The sequence below is a fragment of the Arabidopsis thaliana genome, assembly GCF_000001735.4.
Source record: "Arabidopsis thaliana chromosome 1 sequence".
NCBI classification, from domain to species: Eukaryota; Viridiplantae; Streptophyta; class Magnoliopsida; order Brassicales; family Brassicaceae; genus Arabidopsis; species Arabidopsis thaliana.
The window spans coordinates 20,795,228-20,816,782 of NC_003070.9; the positions used below are offsets into that span (position 1 = coordinate 20,795,228).

At 34.8% G+C, this 21,555-nt stretch overlaps 7 protein-coding genes and 1 long non-coding RNA gene across 13 annotated transcripts; 4 read left to right on the forward strand and 4 right to left on the reverse strand.

Moving 5' to 3' along the window:
• Nucleotides 1–1,112: 1,112 nt before the first annotated feature.
• Nucleotides 1,113–3,367, forward strand: AT1G55650 (HMG (high mobility group) box protein with ARID/BRIGHT DNA-binding domain-containing protein; the record flags this gene model as incomplete). The annotated part of the gene is made up of 6 exons (NM_104441.2): nt 1,113–1,279; nt 1,995–2,073; nt 2,172–2,334; nt 2,421–2,468; nt 2,593–2,918; nt 3,024–3,367. The coding sequence occupies 6 exons, from the start codon at nt 1,113–1,115 to the stop codon at nt 3,252–3,254; spliced, it is 1,014 nt and encodes a 337-aa protein (NP_175961.1). The 3' UTR covers nt 3,255–3,367.
• Nucleotides 3,352–3,711, forward strand: AT1G08063. The gene has a single exon (NR_139364.1). It is a non-coding gene; the product is annotated as an other RNA (long non-coding RNA).
• Nucleotides 3,712–5,466: 1,755 nt separating this feature from the next.
• On the forward strand, nt 5,467–7,150 carry AT1G55660 (FBD, F-box and Leucine Rich Repeat domains containing protein; the record flags this gene model as incomplete). 2 transcript variants are annotated; one of them, NM_104442.1, is made up of 3 exons in its annotated part: nt 5,467–6,516; nt 6,604–6,744; nt 6,826–7,113. In NM_104442.1, 3 exons carry the CDS (start codon nt 5,467–5,469, stop codon nt 7,111–7,113), a joined length of 1,479 nt encoding a protein of 492 aa, NP_175962.1. The 2 variants fall into 2 exon arrangements, with proteins under 2 accessions (NP_175962.1, NP_001185242.1); NM_001198313.2 differs by having other exon boundaries at nt 5,467–7,150.
• A 292-nt stretch (nt 7,151–7,442) lies between these two features.
• On the reverse strand, nt 7,443–8,222 carry PSAG (photosystem I subunit G). The gene has a single exon (NM_104443.2). The coding sequence runs from the start codon at nt 8,127–8,129 to the stop codon at nt 7,647–7,649; it is 483 nt and encodes a 160-aa protein (NP_175963.1). The 5' UTR covers nt 8,130–8,222; the 3' UTR covers nt 7,443–7,646.
• On the forward strand, nt 7,744–8,222 carry AT1G55673 (uncharacterized protein; the record flags this gene model as incomplete). The annotated part of the gene is made up of 1 exon (NM_001333721.1): nt 7,744–8,222. One exon carries the CDS (start codon nt 7,744–7,746, stop codon nt 8,152–8,154), a length of 411 nt encoding a protein of 136 aa, NP_001322568.1. The 3' UTR covers nt 8,155–8,222.
• A 211-nt stretch (nt 8,223–8,433) lies between these two features.
• On the reverse strand, nt 8,434–9,347 carry AT1G55675 (uncharacterized protein). Its single transcript, NM_202306.2, has one exon. The coding sequence runs from the start codon at nt 8,951–8,953 to the stop codon at nt 8,627–8,629; it is 327 nt and encodes a 108-aa protein (NP_974035.2). The 5' UTR covers nt 8,954–9,347; the 3' UTR covers nt 8,434–8,626.
• Nucleotides 9,348–9,364: 17 nt separating this feature from the next.
• AT1G55680 (Transducin/WD40 repeat-like superfamily protein) lies at nt 9,365–12,713 on the reverse strand. Its single transcript, NM_104444.4, has 10 exons — nt 12,504–12,713; nt 11,930–12,083; nt 11,627–11,794; nt 11,437–11,523; nt 11,106–11,240; nt 10,908–11,018; nt 10,710–10,801; nt 10,523–10,628; nt 10,248–10,334; nt 9,365–10,174 (listed from the first exon to the last, which is right to left on the reverse strand). Exons 2-10 carry the CDS (start codon nt 12,065–12,067, stop codon nt 9,761–9,763), a joined length of 1,338 nt encoding a protein of 445 aa, NP_564699.1. The 5' UTR covers nt 12,068–12,083; nt 12,504–12,713; the 3' UTR covers nt 9,365–9,760.
• Nucleotides 12,714–12,971: 258 nt separating this feature from the next.
• On the reverse strand, nt 12,972–17,834 carry AT1G55690 (Sec14p-like phosphatidylinositol transfer family protein). Of its 5 annotated transcripts, NM_179484.3 has the most exons (17): nt 17,390–17,688; nt 16,946–17,069; nt 16,598–16,695; nt 16,213–16,516; nt 16,005–16,104; nt 15,565–15,831; nt 15,367–15,444; nt 15,180–15,284; nt 15,057–15,106; nt 14,865–14,967; nt 14,633–14,731; nt 14,434–14,547; nt 14,198–14,357; nt 13,656–14,047; nt 13,497–13,571; nt 13,307–13,418; nt 13,001–13,237 (listed from the first exon to the last, which is right to left on the reverse strand). In NM_179484.3, the coding sequence occupies exons 3-16, from the start codon at nt 16,602–16,604 to the stop codon at nt 13,395–13,397; spliced, it is 1,878 nt and encodes a 625-aa protein (NP_849815.1). In that variant the 5' UTR covers nt 16,605–16,695; nt 16,946–17,069; nt 17,390–17,688; the 3' UTR covers nt 13,001–13,237; nt 13,307–13,394. The 5 variants fall into 5 exon arrangements, with proteins under 5 accessions (NP_001323359.1, NP_001323358.1, NP_849816.1 ...); NM_001333722.1 differs by having other exon boundaries at nt 12,972–13,418; nt 17,197–17,803; NM_001333723.1 differs by having other exon boundaries at nt 12,997–13,418; nt 17,390–17,834.
• Nucleotides 17,835–21,555: the final 3,721 nt, after the last annotated feature.

A 21,555-nucleotide genomic window follows, 5' to 3' on the forward strand; every position in this document is an offset into this window, starting at 1 on the left:
CTCCCAGGCACGGTACCCAAGGAGGATATTAGAAGTATGTCTCCCGCTTTTAACCAGATCTATGTTTCCTTTTGCATCCCAAAAGTGGAAACTTCCAACGGTTATTAACCAACCCTAATGAGCTCCGACGAGATTTTGGGTGATTCCGACGTCTCCTCCTCCGCTTATCCCCTCTGTTTCAAGCTCTAATTTGGTTTTACATCTTACTCCCACTCTCCTCAAGAGTTCTCTCAGGTAGTTTTCTGGTTTCTCACTATGTCTTGTCTGCCTGTGTACTCTTGTCTCTTAACCTGTTAAACCTGTGCAAGCTTTTAACCCTTTTAAACCTTACTGCTTCTCCGAGAGCATTTATTTGAGTCCTGAAGAACTATCTCCCCAACCTCTTAGCCCACAATCTTTACTACACTCACCTGCACCCTTAAATATTCTTTTGTGAAATTTACTAACAAAGTAAAAGTTTCTTAGTCTAAATCTTTTAATTGATTATTTGTAAAGAAAAAAAAATATGACCACAAAAGATTATGTCCAAAAATATTGTAATATTTGACCTATTCCAATTTTAATTTGTTTTAAAATTATTTCCCAAAAATTTCACTACAATTTTTTTTCTAAGAAAATTCTTACATGATGTATCTAAAAATAGATAACAGCTAATTTAGTTTTAAGGAAAATTGGATAAAAAGAATAAATAATTGAAATATTGTCCATCTATGCATGCAATATCATTGATAATTTTTATTCAAATACGAAGCGAAAAAGCACTCACTTTACTTAGGACCCTTTACTTAATATCATAATATAAATAAAATCTTATCTACTGACTACATTTAAAGGAAAAACCTTTTTTGTAAAACTGCTACAATTCATTCAACATTTTGCAACAAGTCGTAAATCGTAATTAATTTAACGCGGATTATGTAAAAGGAAAAAGGGGATTTAGTATATGCATATGTGGTGGAGACAAAAACAAAATCTGTACATAAACATTAGGCCCCTAATTCCAGATAAGAAGATAAAAAAATCCTGAAAGTTGTATGAAAGTTCGTTCATTTATATCTCTGAAAGTTGAAAAATCTTTTCAAAAGAAAAAAAAAAACACTCCAAAAGAAACTATGTCGACCGATAGTTCACAATTTGAAGTTGTTCCCGCTAATGCCTCTGCTTTAGACAACGACGTTTCCTCTCACATGTCTATGTTGTATCAGGATATTGTCCGAAACCCCGAACTTTTCTGGGAGATGCTCCGGGATTTCCATGAATCTTCGGACAAAAAATTTAAGTGAGTTATGCATGTTCTTTTAGTGTTTTTGGTTTTCTTAATGAATTTTATTGTTTATAAAATTACAATTGTGGATGAAAAATCCTACTCTACATCGGGTTGATAAATTTATTAGAGATTCTACAACTTTATTCACAATCCATTGTATGGTGGGTTATAAATATACCAAAGGAGTCAGTAGACAGTAGCCTTGTTCTCCTTGGTTTGAGAAACACTGGGATAAGTGGCAATTTTTTTGTTTAAGGGAAAAAAATCTTCAAAATATTGTTATTGGAAAAGGTGACTTTGAGCTTTGGCCCTGAACTTCCTCTTAAAATAAAAATGACTCGTATTGTCGTAGATTTAAGGGCTTGATAAAATTTATTTGGCTAGATGGAAGCATAAACCAATTAGGTTATCGAATTGTGAAGGCACGGAAGTGTGTATGGCTTATTGAATTGGATCTGGTTTGCTCTTAAACTGTAGTCCAAAATCAGTCTTTATTTGGTTTTGACAAAAAGATTTGAATTGATAAGCCACGAAGAGCTGTAAGATTTTTTTTAATTTTTTTTTTGGTTACCGTTAATGCTAAATTGTTTTAAAAGTAAAAATGTTGGGAAATGGAAATTGCTTTTATGCTCTTCTGATATGTTCAATGTTTTGTGCTTCAGTTGATCTATTCTCTTGACTAAATTTCATTACATTAAACTGTTTCTGATTTTTTCCGTTTGTAAAGGATTCCTATTGTGGGTGGAAAAAGTCTTGATCTGCATCGGCTTTTCAACGAAGTCACATCTCGAGGTGGTCTTGAAAAGGTAACAAGTTCATAGTGCCATTGAACATCAAGTTTTAAATCTATTTTTTCTTCATTAAATATTATACAATTCTGTTTTAAAAATCCTATTGATTTTAGGTGATCAAGGATCGTAGATGCAAAGAAGTGATTGACGCATTCAATTTTAAGACAACAATAACAAATTCAGCATTTGTTCTAAGGAAGTCGTATCTTAAAATGCTCTTTGAATTTGAGCATCTCTATTACTTCCAAGCTCCACTTTCTACATTTTGGGAAAAAGGTCTTAAAATACCATTCATGATCTCTCTCTTTCTAATTCTCCAAGAAGATCCAAGATTAATATACATGTTTGTCCTTTCTTCGCAGAAAAAGCATTGAAGCTCCTTATCGAAAAATCTGCAAACCGTGACAAAGGTACTTAAAAATTCATGTTTTTGGATATGTTGCATGTTTTTTGCATTTATAAATCCAAAGTTTTTAGATTCTCTTCTTTCATCTTATTTTGAGTGTTGGGATTTGCTTTCTGAAACATATTCAGACTCTCAAGAACTGAAACCTGGCACCGTGATTACTGGGATCATCGATGGGAAATTCGAAAGTGGTTATCTTATAAGCACAAAGGTAGGCTCAGAAAAGCTCAAAGGAATGCTTTACCACATTTCTCCTGAAACTAAAAGAGGCAAGAAGAAAGCAAAATCATCTCAGGGGGATTCTCATAAGCCACCTAAGCGTCAAAGAACCGGTTACAACTTCTTCGTTGCTGAGCAATCCGTGAGGATTAAAGCTGAGAACGCTGGACAAAAAGTATCTAGCCCTAAGAATTTTGGGAACATGTGGACCAATCTCTCTGAATCTGATAGAAAGGTAATTCAAAAGACTTAAGAAATTAACTGATGATTTTAAACTACGTTTTCAAGTTTCATTTATCTCGAATGGATTTAACGGGTTTGGTTTATGATTTTTGAACAGGTTTATTATGAGAAAAGTCGTGAGGATGGGAAGAGGTATAAAATGGAGATTTTACAGTACAGATCTTTAATGGAATCTCGTGTGGCGGAAATTGTAGCCGCAACTGATGCAGGTACAAGTGCAAGTGCAGCGGAGACTGCGGATGAGGCGAGTCAAGAAAATTTAGCCAAGACTGATGCATGCACAAGTGCAAGTAGTGCAGCTGAGACTGAGGATGAGGTGAGTCAGTAGTGTTGACCGTTGAGATGGGTCAGTAGTGTTTCTCTATCGTTGTCTTCTCTATTTGTTGTAAGTTTATCTTTATGTTATGAGAACTTTGGTTAATAATAAGTTGTGGAATCTTGGCAACGACCCTTTCAATAAATTGTTTTTTTTTTTTTTTTTCTGCAATCTTAATGCCAAACTTTATGTTTCAAGAGTTGAGTTAGCTTGTCCTAATCGTCCTAGTATGAGACATGCCGTTTCTGAAAGTAACATCATGATTGTATTTTATTTTTTAAACCAACGTACTGTTGTGGGTCGCATGCAGAGGCTTCTCTAATCCATTCTAGTCTAAACATAACGGGCTTTCTTGTTATTTTCCTCAACGGGCCTTTTTGTTACATATATATTCATATTTTTCGAAAAGACCAAAAGTTACAGAATTAGAGTTATTTCAAAGGTTTCAGACGGTTTGGGCGGAGAAGTCAATGTTTGAAGTCTTACCCTAAGGAGAAAGATACCAGATTTAAACTTGGGTTTAGGGGAAAAACGGCTAAGTCATATCCGAACATTATGGGAAGTTCTTTTTATAGATGATATATGATCATTAGAAATATAAATAGTAATCATTTTAAATTTTATATCCACATTAACTAACAAATAAATGACACATACTTTGACCGTATCTCTGTGAATCAGCTAGTAATGTTTTGAAACTTCTATCCCAAACCATCATAGCTTACTATGACGCCATCTAAGAAAATAATATGACGCTGTATATATTTAAATTACTCTACTTTCAAAACGACGTTGGGAAATATAGAGATAGAGAAAAAAAAAGTGAAGATTTTAATGGATAAAAGAGAGTATGTTGGATTTCAATAATGAGAAGTTATTTTTTATAGAAATGATAATATGTTTAGAAATATCCAAAAATAGTTTAAATTCTTATACCCAAATTAGCGAATAAATGACACATACTTTGACTGTATCTGTCTCAATCAATCATTAATTTTTCAAATTTGTTCCCAAACCATCATAAAATGTGTACTAGGATGCCATCCAATAAAACAAGACGTCGTGTATGTTTAATTTTCTTTACTCTCAAAACGAGGTTGAAGAAACAAATTTCTCCAAAGAGGATAAAATAAAGAAAAAGGTGATGATTTCAATGGATAGAAGAGAGTATGTTGGATTTCAATAATGAGAAGTATTTTTATATAAATGATAATATGTTTAGAAATACCCAAAGATACTTTAAATTCTTATACCCAAATTAGCGAATAAATGACACATACTTTGACCGTTCTGTCTCAATCAACCATTAATTTTTTCAAATTTTTTCCCAAACCGTCATAGAATGTGTACTAGGATGCCATCTAATAAAACAAGACGACATCGTATATGTTTAATTTTCTTTACTCTCAAGACGAGGTTGAAGAAACAAATTTCCCCAAAGAAAATAAAATAAAGAAAAAGGTAACGATTTCAATGGATAGAAGGGAGTAGTTTCTACAATCTTCCCACAATTAAGAGGCAATCAAGATCAAATCCGTGAGTTAGGGTTGTTTGTTATATAATCATAGCTATCATCGAGTGAGACTTTCGATTCACATGAAAAGTTTTATTGATTTTTTATTTACAACAGAAACTCCATATATTATGTAGTAAGAAAGGACTTCCTCCTCGCTTATTCGTTGATTTTCAGTTTTCTTGCTTTCCTTTGTTGCTTTTTCTTTTGATCTCGTTTCGATTAAGGGAGAATCTAGATCGAATTACAACACATCTCTAACCAAGAGCATAATAGCTTAAGGTTCTATGATGAAATGAATCTCAAAAATTTATTGTTTTCATGTTTTTAAAACTTTTTTTGACATGGGACCATGTTAGCTTCATGAAAATGTCTTTTAGGTTAAGATATTTACATTCTTACATGTTCGTATTCGGACGCCTTTTACATTGCAAAAGTGTTACTTATTTCGAACTTATTGAATATATGGAACTTGAACACTTGTAGGTGTATGCTTATTCAAGATTTACATGAATGGATGGTACGAATGTAACGTGCACAGTAAATGTTAGATCTAATGTTTTAGTGAGTATTTTCCAACGAAATGTGTGGAATTCATGTTTATTACAAACAATTTCTTTTAAAACATTTCCTTCATTATTGATTATTCATTAAGAAAATTAATTAAGAGAACAAACCTGTTCGTTTGCCCTAGACAAGGCAATACATCTTATGTTCCTTTGTGTTATTATTCCTTGTCTATGTTCTTACTTATGTTCACTCTTTTCTTGGTTACTCGGACAGATTCCAAGTTTCTTATTCGACAAGATAAATGAATCTTGGTTAACATCAACGAAAAGAAACGTGGAGATTGTGAAGAATTTAATGGACAAGATCAGTCAGTTGCCTGATGAATTGCTCGTGAAGGTACTATCATTTCTTTCAACAAAAGATGCTGTAAGCACGAGTATCTTATCGATGCGATGGAAGTCTCTTTGGATGTGGCTGCCTAAACTGGAGTACAATTTTAGGCATTATTCAGTGTCTGAAGGCCAGGGGTTGGCTAGATTTATTACTTCGAGTCTGCGAGTACATAAAGCTCCGGCTATTGAAAGCTTGAGTCTCAAGTTTAGGTATGGAGCAATTGGATCAATTAAACCTAAAGATATTTATCTCTGGGTTTCACTTGCAGTTCATGTTAGCAACGTCCGTGAGTTAAGTCTAAAGCTTTTTAATTTTGCGGAGCTTCCAACTAAATTGCCCAAAAGCTTATGTAAATGCAAATCGATTGTGATCTTGAAACTGAAAGACGAGATTCTCGTTGATGTTCCTCGTAAGGTATGTCTCCCCTCCCTGAAAACATTGTTCCTTGGACGTGTGACTTACTCGGATGCAAATTCTCTTCACCGACTTCTTTCCAACTGCCCTGTTCTTGAGGATCTAGTTATGGAACGAGATAAAATTGACAATTTGGGGAAATTGAGTGTGATTGTCAAGTCCTTGCAGAGACTAACCCTAAAGATGTCTCGTCCTTGTCATCTTGATGGGCTTAAGATGAATTCTCCTTCTTTGAAGTATTTGAAAGTCATTGATGAAAGGCTAGAGAGTGATAGTGATGATGAGAGTGACAGTGATAGTCCTCGATACTTCTACGATTTTGAAGATATGCCTAAGTTGGAGGAGGCAGATTTTGTATTGACATTCCAAAATATCAAAAAGTTCTTTGGATCAATCACATCTGTTAAGCGTCTTTCGTTATGCTTGGGAGTCTACACCGAAGAGGTAATCTGTTTCCATCACTCTATCCATCTCATTGTTGAACAATAAACCAGGTTTTCTTGAAGTTGAATCTTTTGTCATCTTATGCAGTCTTTATATCATGAGGGTCTTGTCTTCAACCAGCTTGAACAATTGAAGATATGTTCATGTGATTCAGATTGGTCAATTTTACTTGCCCGATTACTCAAAAGCTCTCCCAATTTACGAGAGCTCGAGGCTTACGTGATAGAAGTAAGTTTGTTCCTTAGAGACCTATACTCTTGGTTCAATTAACTATAATGTTTAAGCCAAACTTCTCATGTTTGATCACAGGATCATCCAAATGGGCGTACGGATCTACCAAATCAGTGGGACAATCAGCTGAATTGTGTTCCTACATGTTTGTTGTCCAGTCTCGAAACGTTCCGTTGGAGTGAGATGCATGGATTGCTGCAGAACCAGATGGATGTAGCTAAATATATCTTGAAAAATGCTCGCTGCTTAAAGTCTGCGACAATCTTTTTTCCGACAACATATGCTCAAGAAACAAGAGATGAGATGATCGAGGAGTTGTCACTTTCTTTTCAAGGTCCAGAAACATGCCAAGTCTTCTTCCATTGAGGATGTGAATCATAAGGATTCAAACTTTCATTTCCATAGACACTACCCTCCTTTATTACAATGGTTTTTTATTTGCAGCCGTAACTTGATCTAAACTTAAGGTTTATGTCTTTGTTTTTGGTTTTCTTTTTGTATACTTTATCTTTGAGCATACTGTTTTTGTTGAGACATTGGCTTTATCTTTCTGAGATCTTACATCTAGACTCTCTCTTAGGTATGAAACTAGCTTCACCAAATCACCTAAGTTTTTCATACGAACATTAGCTCAAACTAAATCGAAATCTTGAGCGCAAGTAAAAATGTGATTTCATCTCTCTGTTTCCATAGTGTATATACTATTATGTTCTTCTTATAAAACTCTGCAAACCAATCTTTGTAAATGGAGAAATAAAACATTTGCAAAAAGAGGGACAAGTCTTAGACAACAACAACAACAACAGAAGAAGAAACAGAGATAGAGAACAGATTAGATAGCTTGCAACACAAGTCAAACATATACATATACATATACGAGAGATTGACATTGAAACGAATCATCCAAAGAAGCTTGGGTCGTATCCATTGCTGGAAGTAGCCAAGATGTAGTAAGCAACGATGTGTCCAATAGAACCCCAAGCAAGAACATCAACAATGTTGAATCCAATTGGATCGTTCGATTTCAAGAGACTGACGTACTCCTTAGCACGATCATCTCCAGCTTCGAAATGGGTTTTTCCGTTCTGCTCCGGTAAGCCCTGTTTTGCTACGTTCTCTCTCTGGAAGTTGAAGAAGACGAAACGGCCGAGGAAGAGGGAGAGACCTGTGCTGAGACTTATGACGATGGAAGGGCTTAGCTCAGCTCTCACGACAGCGGAGGAGGATTTTCTCCCGGTGGTTGATAGTTTGGGTAGGGCGGAGGAGGAGCCACCTAGACGGAGGGGACGAAGGCCATGGAATGAGATGGAGTTAGGGTTTTTGTGGGAGATTGCAGTGGAGAATGTGGTTGGTGAGAGCAAAGCTGATGCGCTTGTGGCCATTTTGCTTCTTCTTCTTCTTCTCTAAGAAAAATTTCAGTAATAGAAAAATGAGTGGTTTTGGATTTATGATCTGAAGGTTTGGTTTTGGATTCTGGCAAGCAGGAGAAGAAGCAGAAGAAGATTTTGTTTGTGAGGATACGATTACGGATGGATGATGTGGCATTCTCTCGTTGGTTCTTTCTGGATTATGAGATTTTCAAAGAAATATTTGCGTTCAAACCCTTGTAATTTAGTAGGATACACTTTGAAGAACCTACTATCTTTTTTTTAAAAGATTTAGTCCATAATCTACACTTTAATAGTCTTTTTTCTCATAAAGTGTTTGTATTTTATTTATAACTTGTGTTGTAAAAACTCAATATTACAGGTCTTGATACATATGAAACTAAAACCAACAAACTTATAACCATAGGCCCAACGAGAAAAGCCCAATCGAGAAACATAATCCTTTAAGGAAGTAAGCTAAATAATTCCCGACTGCAAAGCCACGTGGAATGCTAACAAATAAAGTTGAAGACGTGGATAGATGATTCTTCGTCACCGTTCATCGCCGATCTGTTCAGCAACAACCGGAAAACTCCAAAGCCACCGGAAACAGCTAGAACTTTAAACACAGAAGTCCATCGGTTTTTAATTAGAGAATCCCAACAAACATCATCATCAAATTTGCAAAGAAAGGATCTTCCAAAAGACAATTGATTCCCGAATTCCAAAAACACAGCGGCACAGATTTTACAAAAATTGATCAAAGCCAATAAGAGTCCATAATTCATTGAAAAGCTATGAATCAATTCCTGTAATTGCAAACTCAAAAGTAAAAGCATCGAATAATACACTTCATTAAGCGATAATTCGCTTCAATCGATATTATCAACACATCCCTAATAAAATTTATTGTAAGTAAATAAACAACTGGAAGAAAAACATAACAACGGCGGAGACAAACCCGAAATCCGGTCAAGACGATACTATGTAAGCTACTGCTTCCGGAGTGGTGCCGACCAAGACGACGCTAAGGAAGCCATCGCTGTCAGAAGAAAGCTAGCCAACTCCGCTAAAGTAGTCAGAGATGCCAGACACGAGCCCACTATGTGAGGAACATGAGCCTTCGAATCAAACCAGAAGGCAAAGGTTTGATCGGAAAGTTTAGCTTTCTCTAAAAGATATTAAAGAGAGAAGAGAGAGAGAAACTTACCATTGATACACTTTAATAGTCTAGGAAACAGAAATATTATGAAACATCATGATATATAATTTGATCCAACAATCGGCAGAAACATCTCAAATTGAGTTCCTCTACAAGTGACCATAGCCAAATAACGAGCCACAGACTCGAGTAAAGTTGTCTCTTTGCCAAGAGTTGAGACTTGATGCAAACTCACCCGAACCTCATATACTTATGTACAATACACGAACTCCAACACTCATACAAGAAATGAACATTAACTAACTAAATCCGCTCTCTGTGACAACATTCCTACTAGTACTTGCACAACACATCATTTACACCATTAGAGATCGACTTGAGTTTATGTTTTCTCTTTTCTCGGGTTTCTTAGTTTAACAGAGCGACAGGAGAGTGCAGCAGCACATATGTATCGGCTCTTTTATTCCTCTGGTATGTCGGGTGATCATAGAAATGAATCAAGGTAGGAGTAGTTGTGGCGCCGGCTATACTCAATTAGACTTCCGTAAGTGCGGTCCCAAACGCCTATGAAGAGTGCTTCTGTGTCGGGGCTAAATGATATTCCCGAGATCTCCCCAAAGAAGTCGATCTCTTGCTCCGTTTCATACCCGTTTGAGACATCATACACATGGACAAAGTCAGCCGGCTCAGCCATGGCCATGTACTTCCCATCAGATGTGTAGCGAATGGATCGGATTGCTCCAAGGTTACCCCTCAAGACAGCAACAGATTTTGACAGGTTACGAATGTCCCAAACCCGGCAGGTCTTGTCCTGGTTACCTGTGGAGAACGTGAATCCATCTGGGTGCCATGCTGATGCAAAGGAAAAGTCCAGATGTCCTGATAGCGTTGCCAGTGTCTGTAGAAAATTCCAAATTTAGTTAGAAAGCATATTTATTCAGGGATACGTAACACAGAGATCGTTTCTGTACCTTTCCAGTGTTGGGGTCTACCAGAAGGCTTTCAGGGTTGTCTCCCACAATCGTCAACAATTTACCATCAGGACTTAAAGATGTGTGCTATCAATACAAAAACCCCCTTTCGTTAAATAATTTGGGGTGCAATTACATTTACAATTTCGTAATGTAAAAGAAGATATCAGATTACAAAACGTATTTGTAACTGAAACTTACTGCTACAAGCACTACAGATCAACTTATACCAAAACAAAAACAAAAAAAAAATCAAGGAAAAAGTAGGGACTTACATTCACCGGCCATGGAAAGCGAAACTGGTTAACAAGCTGGTATCTCTCCATATCAAAATCTCTGACTCCACAATCATTATTCGACGCAGTAAAATGAAGTGCCCCACTGCAGACAGACAGACATCAAAAAATCAGTTAGAAGAGACAAGTTGGCAAATACAACCTCAAGCAAAAGACATGCAAATACCTGGGTTTGTTATAAATCTCAATAGCATTGGTTATAGCATTATCATCATAAGTAGTACGTGAACAAAAGCTCACACCAGGTCTATCAAGATGCTGAAAATAAAATCAATGTGGAAAAAGATGAAGTTCCTTGATTAGAATGCATGTAATTGTTGTGTGAAAAACTAAAAATCCATGATTGTAAAACTCTAGAGCTTACCTTGCATATAAGTTCTCCTTGAAATCCACCGGCAACTAAAAATTTATCTCTCACTGCGAGTGTACTCACTTGAGTCTTTGTAAATCCCTCCAACAAACTTCCAGGATGTTTCTGCACCCACACAAGAAAAAGACAACAACCATTAAACTGATGTAGGTATTTATAGAGGAATCTTATATCATTCAGGAAGAAACTAACCTCAGATGGGGAAACATGACCTTGAACATTGAGAACATCATGCTTTCCGGATGTCAAAGTAGAATAGTGGCTCACCAAATATTGTGACATAAGGTAGACATCGTGCTTAGAAGTTGCCCAAACCAAATTCCTCAACTACAATAAAAAGAAAACAACTTTAGTTAGATGTCCGCATAAAAATAGTCTATGAATCCATATCTTTTAAGCTTTAACTTAGGTAGACAGTTGTAGCAATTTGTGCACCCTCATTACCCAAACACATGACATACTGATGGAATTACCAAAAAAACATTGACTCAATAGAAAATAGATATGTTTAAATAATATGAACCTGGAAATGAAGAATACTTGATTTGATAGATCTTGTATTCCGCCAGAAATCATAAAAAAGAGCCCCTTTCTGTGTGGCCATGCAATCCTGAATTCATTAAGCAAATGATAAGTATCAGTTGAAACCCAATATTAGTGAAACATATAGAAGAAAAAGAAAACCTACGAGACATAGAGAATGGAAGACTTACTTTCCCTGAAGATTCCCCAGAGTTAGGGACATTTTCATAATTTTTATACTGTTCTAGTCTAGTTTGTCTGTATGTCTCTCTCGTAATACTAAGCCTGTCCCAAGGAATCCCCTGGATGTCTTTCCCTTTCCGGGCTTGGTCAGCTGAAGTGTCAGCTATTTTATTATTCTGAAACCAAAGAACCCACACAACAGAGTAAGAGACTGCAGAAATTATTAATTGACATTAAAGCTATACATTTGACACAGGAATTTTAAAAATAGCTTAGCAAATTTACATTAGACTTCACACAGGAATACTTACAGAGTAGTCAAACTCATCGACATCGGAATCAGAGGCAGCCATATCATCCCCACGAAAATCCTCATCTAAATCATCCTCATCCATTTCATCATCCACATCTTCCATGTACTCAGCATCATCCCCTTGATAATTAGACATTCTTAAGTTGATAAACCTACATATATCAAAAAGCACCTTTATTACTAAAAACTACGAAAGCCAGGGACCACAGAAGCTACAATATAGTAGAATCCAATAACACCAACATACTTAAAACATAAAAATGTGATTTAGTGAACAATCAAGCATGAAAACACCTAATAGATTACGACTCCATGAGATTATAACAATCTCCAACAAGCAAATCGCTCAGAAACAAGGATCAAACCTGCAATCTATGTACACAAATATCAAAGTCCATTTCCAGAAACCAAAACTACCGACATAATCGAAGATGGGAGAAACGAAACCAAATAATAAATACTTCACAAGCCTCCTCAAGAACACAAACCCTACCAATCGTAAAATTCGATTCCAAAAACTCAGGAACAAGAAAAAATCAGAGGCGGAGAAAACCTAGGATCGATAGATTCACCTGGCGAAGCAACTCGTGCAATTGAAAACGGATTCGTCAGCCAAATCCAGAAAAAGGTATGATTCTAAATTAAGTTTCGAGCTGCATAAATTATCATCGGATCGATTTCGAGCGAGTCCAGAGCACGAACGGAGAAGAAGAAGAAGAGAGAGAGAGAGAGAGAGAGAGAGAGAGAGAGAGAGAGGAATAGCGAAATTTATCTTCGTTCACAGTGGAAAAGGACGGTCTCTATTTTTTCTGATTTAAAATTTCCTTATTTTGTTACTTATTTTGACGGTTTTACCCTTATATAATTCCAATACAGGGTTCTGATTACGAGGGCTGTTTTGTCTTTATCTCATTGGCCATCATTCATTATTATGCAACCTTGATGATATATCAAACTCTAATCATAAACATTAACAACTGCAAATCCACTTGAAATATCAGATTCTGATATAAATGTTTTACTTAATAATATAGTTTTTGCTTTCATGTTAAACAAAATGGATTCTTCAGAGACTCAAGAGTGTTTTTCTCATTATCAAAATACCTTGGGAAAGATTTACAAAATCTCATTTGTTTAGCTTAGTGTAGTTTCTTATCTACACTGATTACAACAAAAGGATTTGGTTTTTAAAATTCTGATCTCTCTCAATCTAAATTATCACAGACAGGATTGATCATCAGAGTCTTTCTCTGTCACTATCTTCTTCTTCTTCTTTTTATAACTTAAAAAGTGGAAGCATAGGGACCTATTTAGAAAGGCAAAAAAAAGTTGTGAAATAAGTTAGAAGAGAAGGGAAAGAGCTAAAGAAACTAACATGTCTTTTGTTTTCAATTCTCTCTCTCTCTTTCTCTGTATGTGCAGATTTGTATTTATGCAAAACTCAGATGTTCTCTTATGGTTTATTAACAGAACAATCTTCTTCTTCTCTGCACAAAGAACAATCTCGAGTGTTAGTTATCTCATCACAATGTTCCTTGCTATACTGAGGCAGATTAGGTTCTTACGTGAAGTTGGGAGTCTCGTATATTTTGCAGCATTTCAGTTATCTCCATCTGTTTCATCACCGTGGCGTGTAAAAGCTGCAACCAATGAAAAAACGCTTTTGAGTCCATACTGAATCTTTAAGTTTGAAGGTTTTAAAACTAACAGGAAAGGTATCGTACCCTCTTTGTTTTGTCGAGATCAAACTCAACTGACTTGATTCTATCTAAAGAATCCATCAACATTCTCTCCTTCTCTACAGGTATTGCAACGGGTTTGTTCCGAATATCCTCATAACTTTTCTCCAGTTTCTGAATACGTTCCAAACATGGAAGAATCCGGTCTTTCATTGTGGGCTCTCTAGGAGGTGGTGAGATGAGGCTGCACCGACTGTCATCTTCTGTTAGACTTGAAGGGCTGACTGTAGTCTGGCTTCTCAGAAGCTCAAGCGGAGTATAACGAAAAACTGCAGCTAGTTTCAGCATTAACGAAAGTAGTCTTTTCGCTAGGTTCTCACATTTTATCTTGTCAATCATTACCCTTAAATCATGAAGCCAACGGATGATGGGAGCACCTAGGAGATACCAGAGAGAAGATGAAATTCAAAAGGTGAGAAAACTATAGAAGAAATCTGTAATATTAGCACTGAGCAACATTTGAATTAAAAAAGGAGACATATAAAATGAAATTGTTTTATGAGAAAAGCATTAATAAGAAGTATAACCTGGTGAAGATGTTTCACATTTTAAACCGATAGTTGTTGCATTAAGTTCACGCATTTGGTATTGGGATTGCCTTTCTTGGCCTTTTCGGTTAGTAGCTTTGTCAGGTATGGCAAACTTGTCGTCGCAACTATAATAGCCATTAACATCTGATGCCCTAGCCTACATAGATCATACTGTTCTGGTCAGTATCAACTAAGGTGTTCTGTGACAAAAATGCACTAACACAAGAACTCACTTCCTCATAAGCTGAATTCACATGAGAAGAGGCTGAGCATAATCTTCCAGTTGGAGAAGAAGGAACATCAGAACAAGATATCGACTCTGCTGCTGAAGTCTCAGCTTGTATAGCCTGAAAATCCAAAGTTGCATTGTCATATTAACCATGAAAAAAGTTCTACGACAAACAGAGAAATTGGCTAGATAGAATCATTTACCTTTGATGGATGTATACTTATGTAGGAAGAAGAATAATGCGGGTCAGTCAGCTTTCTGGTGCTTTGCCTAAAAAGTGATGATTCTCCATGGTAGATGAGCTAATCAAGGAATAGATCTAAAATGAGCTTCATGTACAAAGCCGAAATAGAATCTGAACTCCTACTTAAAAGTTCCTTAAGGAACAGCATCCTCGAAAACTAACAGCAAAATCTAAAAAGATATAGATTTTACCTTCATTATTTCAGGATCATTCCAGGGTCCTTTATTAGAGCGAAGACACCCTCCTCCATCACCAAAGCAAGAGCATGAACCTCCAAGGAATTCTGGCAATTGACTAAAGCACAGAGCACCAGAGCTCATAAGTATTGGCTAGACATGATTTCTGAAACTTTTCAGGTGCAGTGTAAAGAGAAAGAAAGCTACCTTGAATCAATGACTTCATGTAACTTAAATAGAGATTTGGGCTCTAGCACCTGCATTGACAGAGATAAGAAAACTACACATGGCAATAGTTGACCAAATAGAAAACTAGGCTGAAAGCTGTACGTGTATCTTTGCAATGGTCTTTGCATCAAGAAACTTCTGAGCAGCAGGCCAAAGCATCTTTTTGAAACCTGTTCCAGCATTTACAATGTACATTCTGTGCAACGTCTGCAAAATAATATGATGACTTCAAACAACTGGGAATGCATGTGAAGAACATATGAGATGTAAAATTGAGAAAGTCAAGTACCTCAGGGTAGTAACTGTTGTCTATCTTCGACATGGCAGCCACAAGATTTGCAGCTGTTGGTGTAAAGTTCTTAATTCCCTGTCATTAACATGACACTTCACAGATAAGAATCTAGAAGCACTAAAGGTGCAAGTTCTGCTTCAGAGCATAACACAATGCAAAAATATTCCAAAGCTTGGTAAGAACTTAAATAATTACCAATCCTTGCACATCCAGTATTGTAGTTGTGGAACAGATTCGACGCTTTGCAGCAATTGAGCATGCAGGGAATTTCTCCTGGAGAGCTCTCTCAAACTCTTGCACATGGTACTTTAAATATCTATCTATGGTGGTGATACGCATAAGCTTAGAGGGATGAGCTTTTCCAAGTCTTTCAATGTAGACAGGTCTTCCTTCCTTATCAACTCCATGATAGCCTTGAGGATAGTATTGCAAAACTTCTTCAAGCTCTTCGAAATCAAAATCCTACCATTCACATACATAGTAAAATTATAAGAGTTAGATATTGATTCCATCAACTAATCCAGAGAATGATTAGATGCTTGCATCCAAATACCAAGTATGTTGTACACAAGAAATTACTTCTTTTTTTCATATGGAAACAAGCAGGTTTCAAACTTAAATAAATGACTCCTAACCTCTAGTATGGTATCTGTCCCATACTCTTTTCTCCATCTAAGCATTTCTTCCCACAACTGGGTGGTTTTTTCAATGTTAAGATCCCTAGCTTTCAAAAACCTACATTTTCAAAATGAATAATTGATTAGCTTGACAGTATTAGCAACACATCATGTTTTTAGCTAAAGCGACCAGAGTGTGTATGTAGCTACTATAGAACAGACAAACCTCAGAAGAGTATGGTACTCATCATGTCTAGGAGGTAACAAATCTCTCTCAAGAAGCTTACGGCGGAATTCAAGCACAACGCTCTCCTCTTTTTCATCCCTTACATCTTCAATGGAGACTGCAGGAACCCGATAGTCAATTTTCCTTTTCCCCCGTTTCTTCAAAGAATGAGTGAACTTGGTTGAAGCATTAATGGCTTTCTTCTTCAAATTCCCTATTTTTGAGCGCCGTCTCTCATCTTCTGAGATTTCAAAGTCTGATCTTCTTTCCCTAAATTCGTCAAGTGTACTGATTTCTTCAACACCTTCAATAGAAAAGAAACAAAGTCTCAGTAAACTGCAAAGTCTCAGCAAATGAGAAAATCTAATCAAACAACGAAATTTACCTGACATATCAATTCAAAGGGAAAGCTTATTGATGCTAAACGAGCTCAGAGGACATGCATGTGAGTCATACGACCATCACTTGTGAGACAAAACAAACCTGGAGAAACAAAAGACAAAACTTGTCAAAACAAATTAAACCAAGAATCATCATAACTTTCTTGGGTTTTGAATCAAAAGTAAATCTTCCTGTGATTACATTAAATACATATCTCTTTTACACGGCCATAGACTTTCAAAGCAAAGGATTCCTCGTGAACATAAGAACTAAAGCAGTACCAAACCCACAAGATATTTGCCTAAGCCATTAACCACAAAACAGAAACATAAAAACAAAAACTTGTGTAAACCTTTTTTTGTTCTTGTCGATAAATTAGCAGAAACCCAGTAAAAAGCTCCAGATCTGCAACTAAAAGTGGGGCTTAAGAATCCATTTTCACACGATTTCTCTGCATTAAAGACTTGTCTTCAATCCTAATAAAAAAAAGACATTACTTTAGCTATCGCCATAAATGCAAATCTCAAGACTTTAAATGAGACAGAAACCGTTAAAAAGAAACAGTAGTAATCAGAAAACGTCGAAATCAAAAAACCATCATACTCTGTTATTCCGCTGAATCAGTGATTCGGAAAAAACAATAAAAACGTTAGATTTCGCAGTAATGCCGATTGAAGAAGAACAATACGGATGAGATCTCAACCCTCGATTCTCGGAAGGGGTAACAGTAAACCCACCGACAAACCAAAAAAAAAACAGAACCGAAACAGAACTCTAATTAAAACTCTGTTTTTACCTTAATGTGACACGATCTCTTCGATAACTCTCCAAATCCGAGAAAGATAGAGAGATTCTCAAACACGCAAAGATACGAAAGTTTGCAGAGAAAGTAAAGCAACAAGCAAAAGGATTCTTCTTCTTCTTCTTAGACGATGATTACACGAGGATGCAAAAAGGGAGATGCGGAGAGAGGAAAGATCTGAAATTTCTCGCGTGTGTTGTTGTTCTTCTTCTATCTTCTGCTTCTTTACTCTTTTGAGTTTTCGCTACTACTTAATAAATTAATATACTCTTCTTTTCTTTTCTTTTGGTTCATTTTGAAAGAAAAAAAATTCTTTAGGTTTGGTAATATTGTGTGTAGTGTTGGGTCCAATGGTCCTTATCAGAGTGAACAAATGGAGAAAGAAGGTAAAAGAAAGTGTGCATTGGCAGCGTTGGTCAGTAGCTTTTTGTTACCCTTGGTCTGTCTCTATTTTGCATGCGTGTCCTTTTCTTCCCCCATGAGTATTTAATTATTGATTTCAATGTCTAATAAATTCACCCCAACATGTATATAACTTTCGTTTTTCCTTAGAATTTGTTTTCATAAACTGTTTAATATGTTTTAATACCACATTTGTTTTCCCCAGTGTCATTTACATTATTCTTTTTTTTTTGTTACAAGTCATTTATATTATTCTGTTATTAAAATGCACAATCTGTATTCTGTAGTATTTTGTTTTGAAAGCATGTAGATAGTGGGTTTGTTCATTCCCAAACTTGATTTAAATCATACCCTTAAGATACTGCTTTGTTCAAGTTTAGGTTTTTTACAGGTACTACAAGATTTTTTGGTTGATTTACTAGAAGATAATTAGTTTTTGTTTTTTAAGAAAGTCCCTCTACTTTTTCGGTTTAAGTTTAGACTTCTTCAAAACAATTATGTTTATCAAGATGTTAGTCGCTTTATTTCGAAAATTTGAAAAATTATCTTGGATTGTTTTATTTCAAATCGATTAACTAGTTAATAACTTCGTTATTAACGTCAAGTGCTTAAAAACTTTAGTTGGAGAGTATCCTAAATTACTATCCTTTTTCAGCTATTTTGTTTGACGTTTTATCTAATTCTAAATCTATTTAATGGTCTGGTAGTCAATAAACTAATAAAAATAATAAGTCAATGAACCAAAATTAAATGGCAAAAATACGTTGAATAAATAATTAGTCAATAATCTTTGTAACGTATACGATATGACAATTAGTTAAGTTTTTCGTAACGTTTTTTAATTTTCTAGAAGAAATGAAAAGGGTGGTGGTAATTAACTGGAGTAAGTTGACTTTTTCGGACAACCACATATGGATATGGACACGTGTCAATATTCCTCAGCCTGATTAATTTAATGCATGCATCCCATCATTTTAGATTCATACTAGGATTGTCCATTTCTTAACCATTAAAAGAAAATACTAACATTCTTATAAATTTATTATCATTATGTTATGTGTTCTTCTCATAAATATACGTACATTACTCAGCTCCTATATGTTCTTCTTTTTTTCGAACTTTTTTTTATTTTATTTTTCGTTATCAAAAGTTTTCACTCGTATATTAAGTTATCAACACTTATCAATTAGTTACCATATATTTTCAATAAATCTTTTTGTTTTATTTTTCACTATTCGTATTTGTTTTTGTTTGCAAATAAAAACGGGTCCAGCAATAAATGAGAAAGGTCCCATCAAAACATAACAGTACGTTCAAGAAATTGTACAGTTTCGAATATAAATTCAGTCGGCAAGAAATAAAATTTACATCATTATCAAATGATTTTTTATTTTATTTTTAATGATTACTGTTTTACTTTTACCGCTCTAAAACGACACAAGACACTATCGTTTTTTTCTTCTGTACAAACGCATCATCAAACCATCATTCGCCATTAAATTTTTCACTTGGTTTCTTCAATTGCGTGCCGACAAATAAAAATCCAAGTTAAAAAACATTTAATGCTCTGAAAGTCTCACCAGCAAATTACCACAGTACTTATTACATAATTATTGGTATAATAAGATTTCTCATACTTTTGCGGGGAAGTCACTTCTCCAAAATTTTATTAAAAAAATACTAAAATGTTTTTGCACGAGTATATTACAATCTCTTCTATTTGGGGTTTAGATTTTCTGCAATCTATTTGAAATGTTGTTTCGTTTTCAGTTTAGTTTCCAAGAAACTATTCCTTCGACTTATGTTTCTGAACTTTTTTCTTCATCTTCGGACTTGGTTTCTCTTGTTTAAGATTTAGATTCTGAGGATATCTATGTGTTTTGCCGGTTTAAAATTTGTATCTCATGTATCCTTTCAATTTATTATCAATAAAATGAGATGATCAAATAAAACAATTATACACGTATAAAATACACGAAGCTAGTTTTTTCAATGAAATATGTTGAGATATTGAAAATAAAATTTTAAAAAATGGGGAAATGAAAAACTAGGAAAGAGATAAAAGAAAGATTTGGAAGGGGATATAGAGAATCCAAGAATTGAGAGCAACTTGACATCGTGACAAAGAAGATGGCGAAATCTCCGTTTTGCAGTGCAGTGCTGACCAAAAGTCCTTTCCTTTTTGAATAAAATTTTACAAAATTCAATTATAAAAAAAAGAATCAAAGGAAATGTCACTTTCTTCACAGTGTTGACAGCCATAAATAATATCTACCCCATTCCAATGCCCCAAATATTCTGCAGTTATTAGTCGTTTTCGTTGCCCCTTGCACTTTGTACTTACATTTTCTTACGTTTTTTCAAAATACTTCACATTTTTATACCGTAGAGTTTGGTATAATTAATTATTAAGAATTCCTTTATTTACATACAGTCCAAAATGTGTTTCATGTCGCAAAGATATCGTTAATGAACACTACACGAAAAATATGGAATCATACAACATATCCATGCTTATGAAGAGAGAATAAGATTTTTTTTATTAAGGTTTTGCTATTGAAAAATACATGGTTCTTTGATCATATATAGTCTAATATTTTATTTTTTTAAATGTAAGCTAATCAATAGAGATTATATATATTGTACCAAAACTTGTGATTAATACTTAGAGTCCGAATGGTAACCGCGGTTTTTGTTGTGCGGGGAAAGCGTTATTGTAGTGCGGTACGGTTCAATTACGGTACGTGTGGAAGAAATATATTTGCGGGACAAGTGCGGTTTGTACAAAATAAGCGGTATATAATAATGTTTGATTCGTGAAAAAAACTATTTGTGGTACGGATTATAGATTATATATATTAATAAATAATTAATTTTTTGTGTTAATAAATAAACAATAACATATATTAATTTTTTGTGTTAATAAATAAATAATAACAGTTTGAAATTCTGATGAAATTATGTAATCCCACTGTAGCAAAACAGTTTGAAATTCTGATAACAAAACGTAAAGGAAAGTATGATGATGTAAAAAAAAAGAGAGAGAAAAAAGACAGGTTACAAGAAAGTGAAAGAAAAATTTAATTATTTTATTTGGGGTAAATAAATATTATATATATGAGTATATAAATGCTTTTAATAATTAAAAAATAAAAAATAGAAACATATGTGTAAAACTCATTGCGGAATTCGTTGGACCACATGGTTAAAGGAGTTTGTTGTTTTGAAAAGCGGTTTACAAGCGTTTACTCTGTTTTGAAAAACGCAAATTGTATTTGGGAAGAAAAATAAAAAACGTACATGTGTAATAAATAATGCTGATTGGTAACAAAAGTGAGGTTTTCCAAATTAGGTGTTGAAATACGCAATTTTTGTGTCGCCAATCACAACTTTTATATATATAGAAACATTCAACTACAAATAAAATAGTTTTTAACCATACTAGTTTGTCACAAAAAAAACTACAAAGAATTTGTATTCTCAAAGACTTGTGAGTTTTGCTTTTCCTGATTCACAAGCAATCTTCTTTTTTTCTTCTTCCTAAATATTTCTCGAATTCCAAACCTTATTACATATTAAAGTCAAATGCGCCGGTCTTCTTTGTTATAAAGAAAAAGTGCAAAATCTCTTCTCTAAAAGATTGTGTGATATTGGGTCCTACTACAACGTAAACTGATGGAACAATGATTCCGACAAATTTTGGGGTTATTAGTTTTAATTATTTCTTTGTGAAAAAATAGTTTTATCTATTACTATCA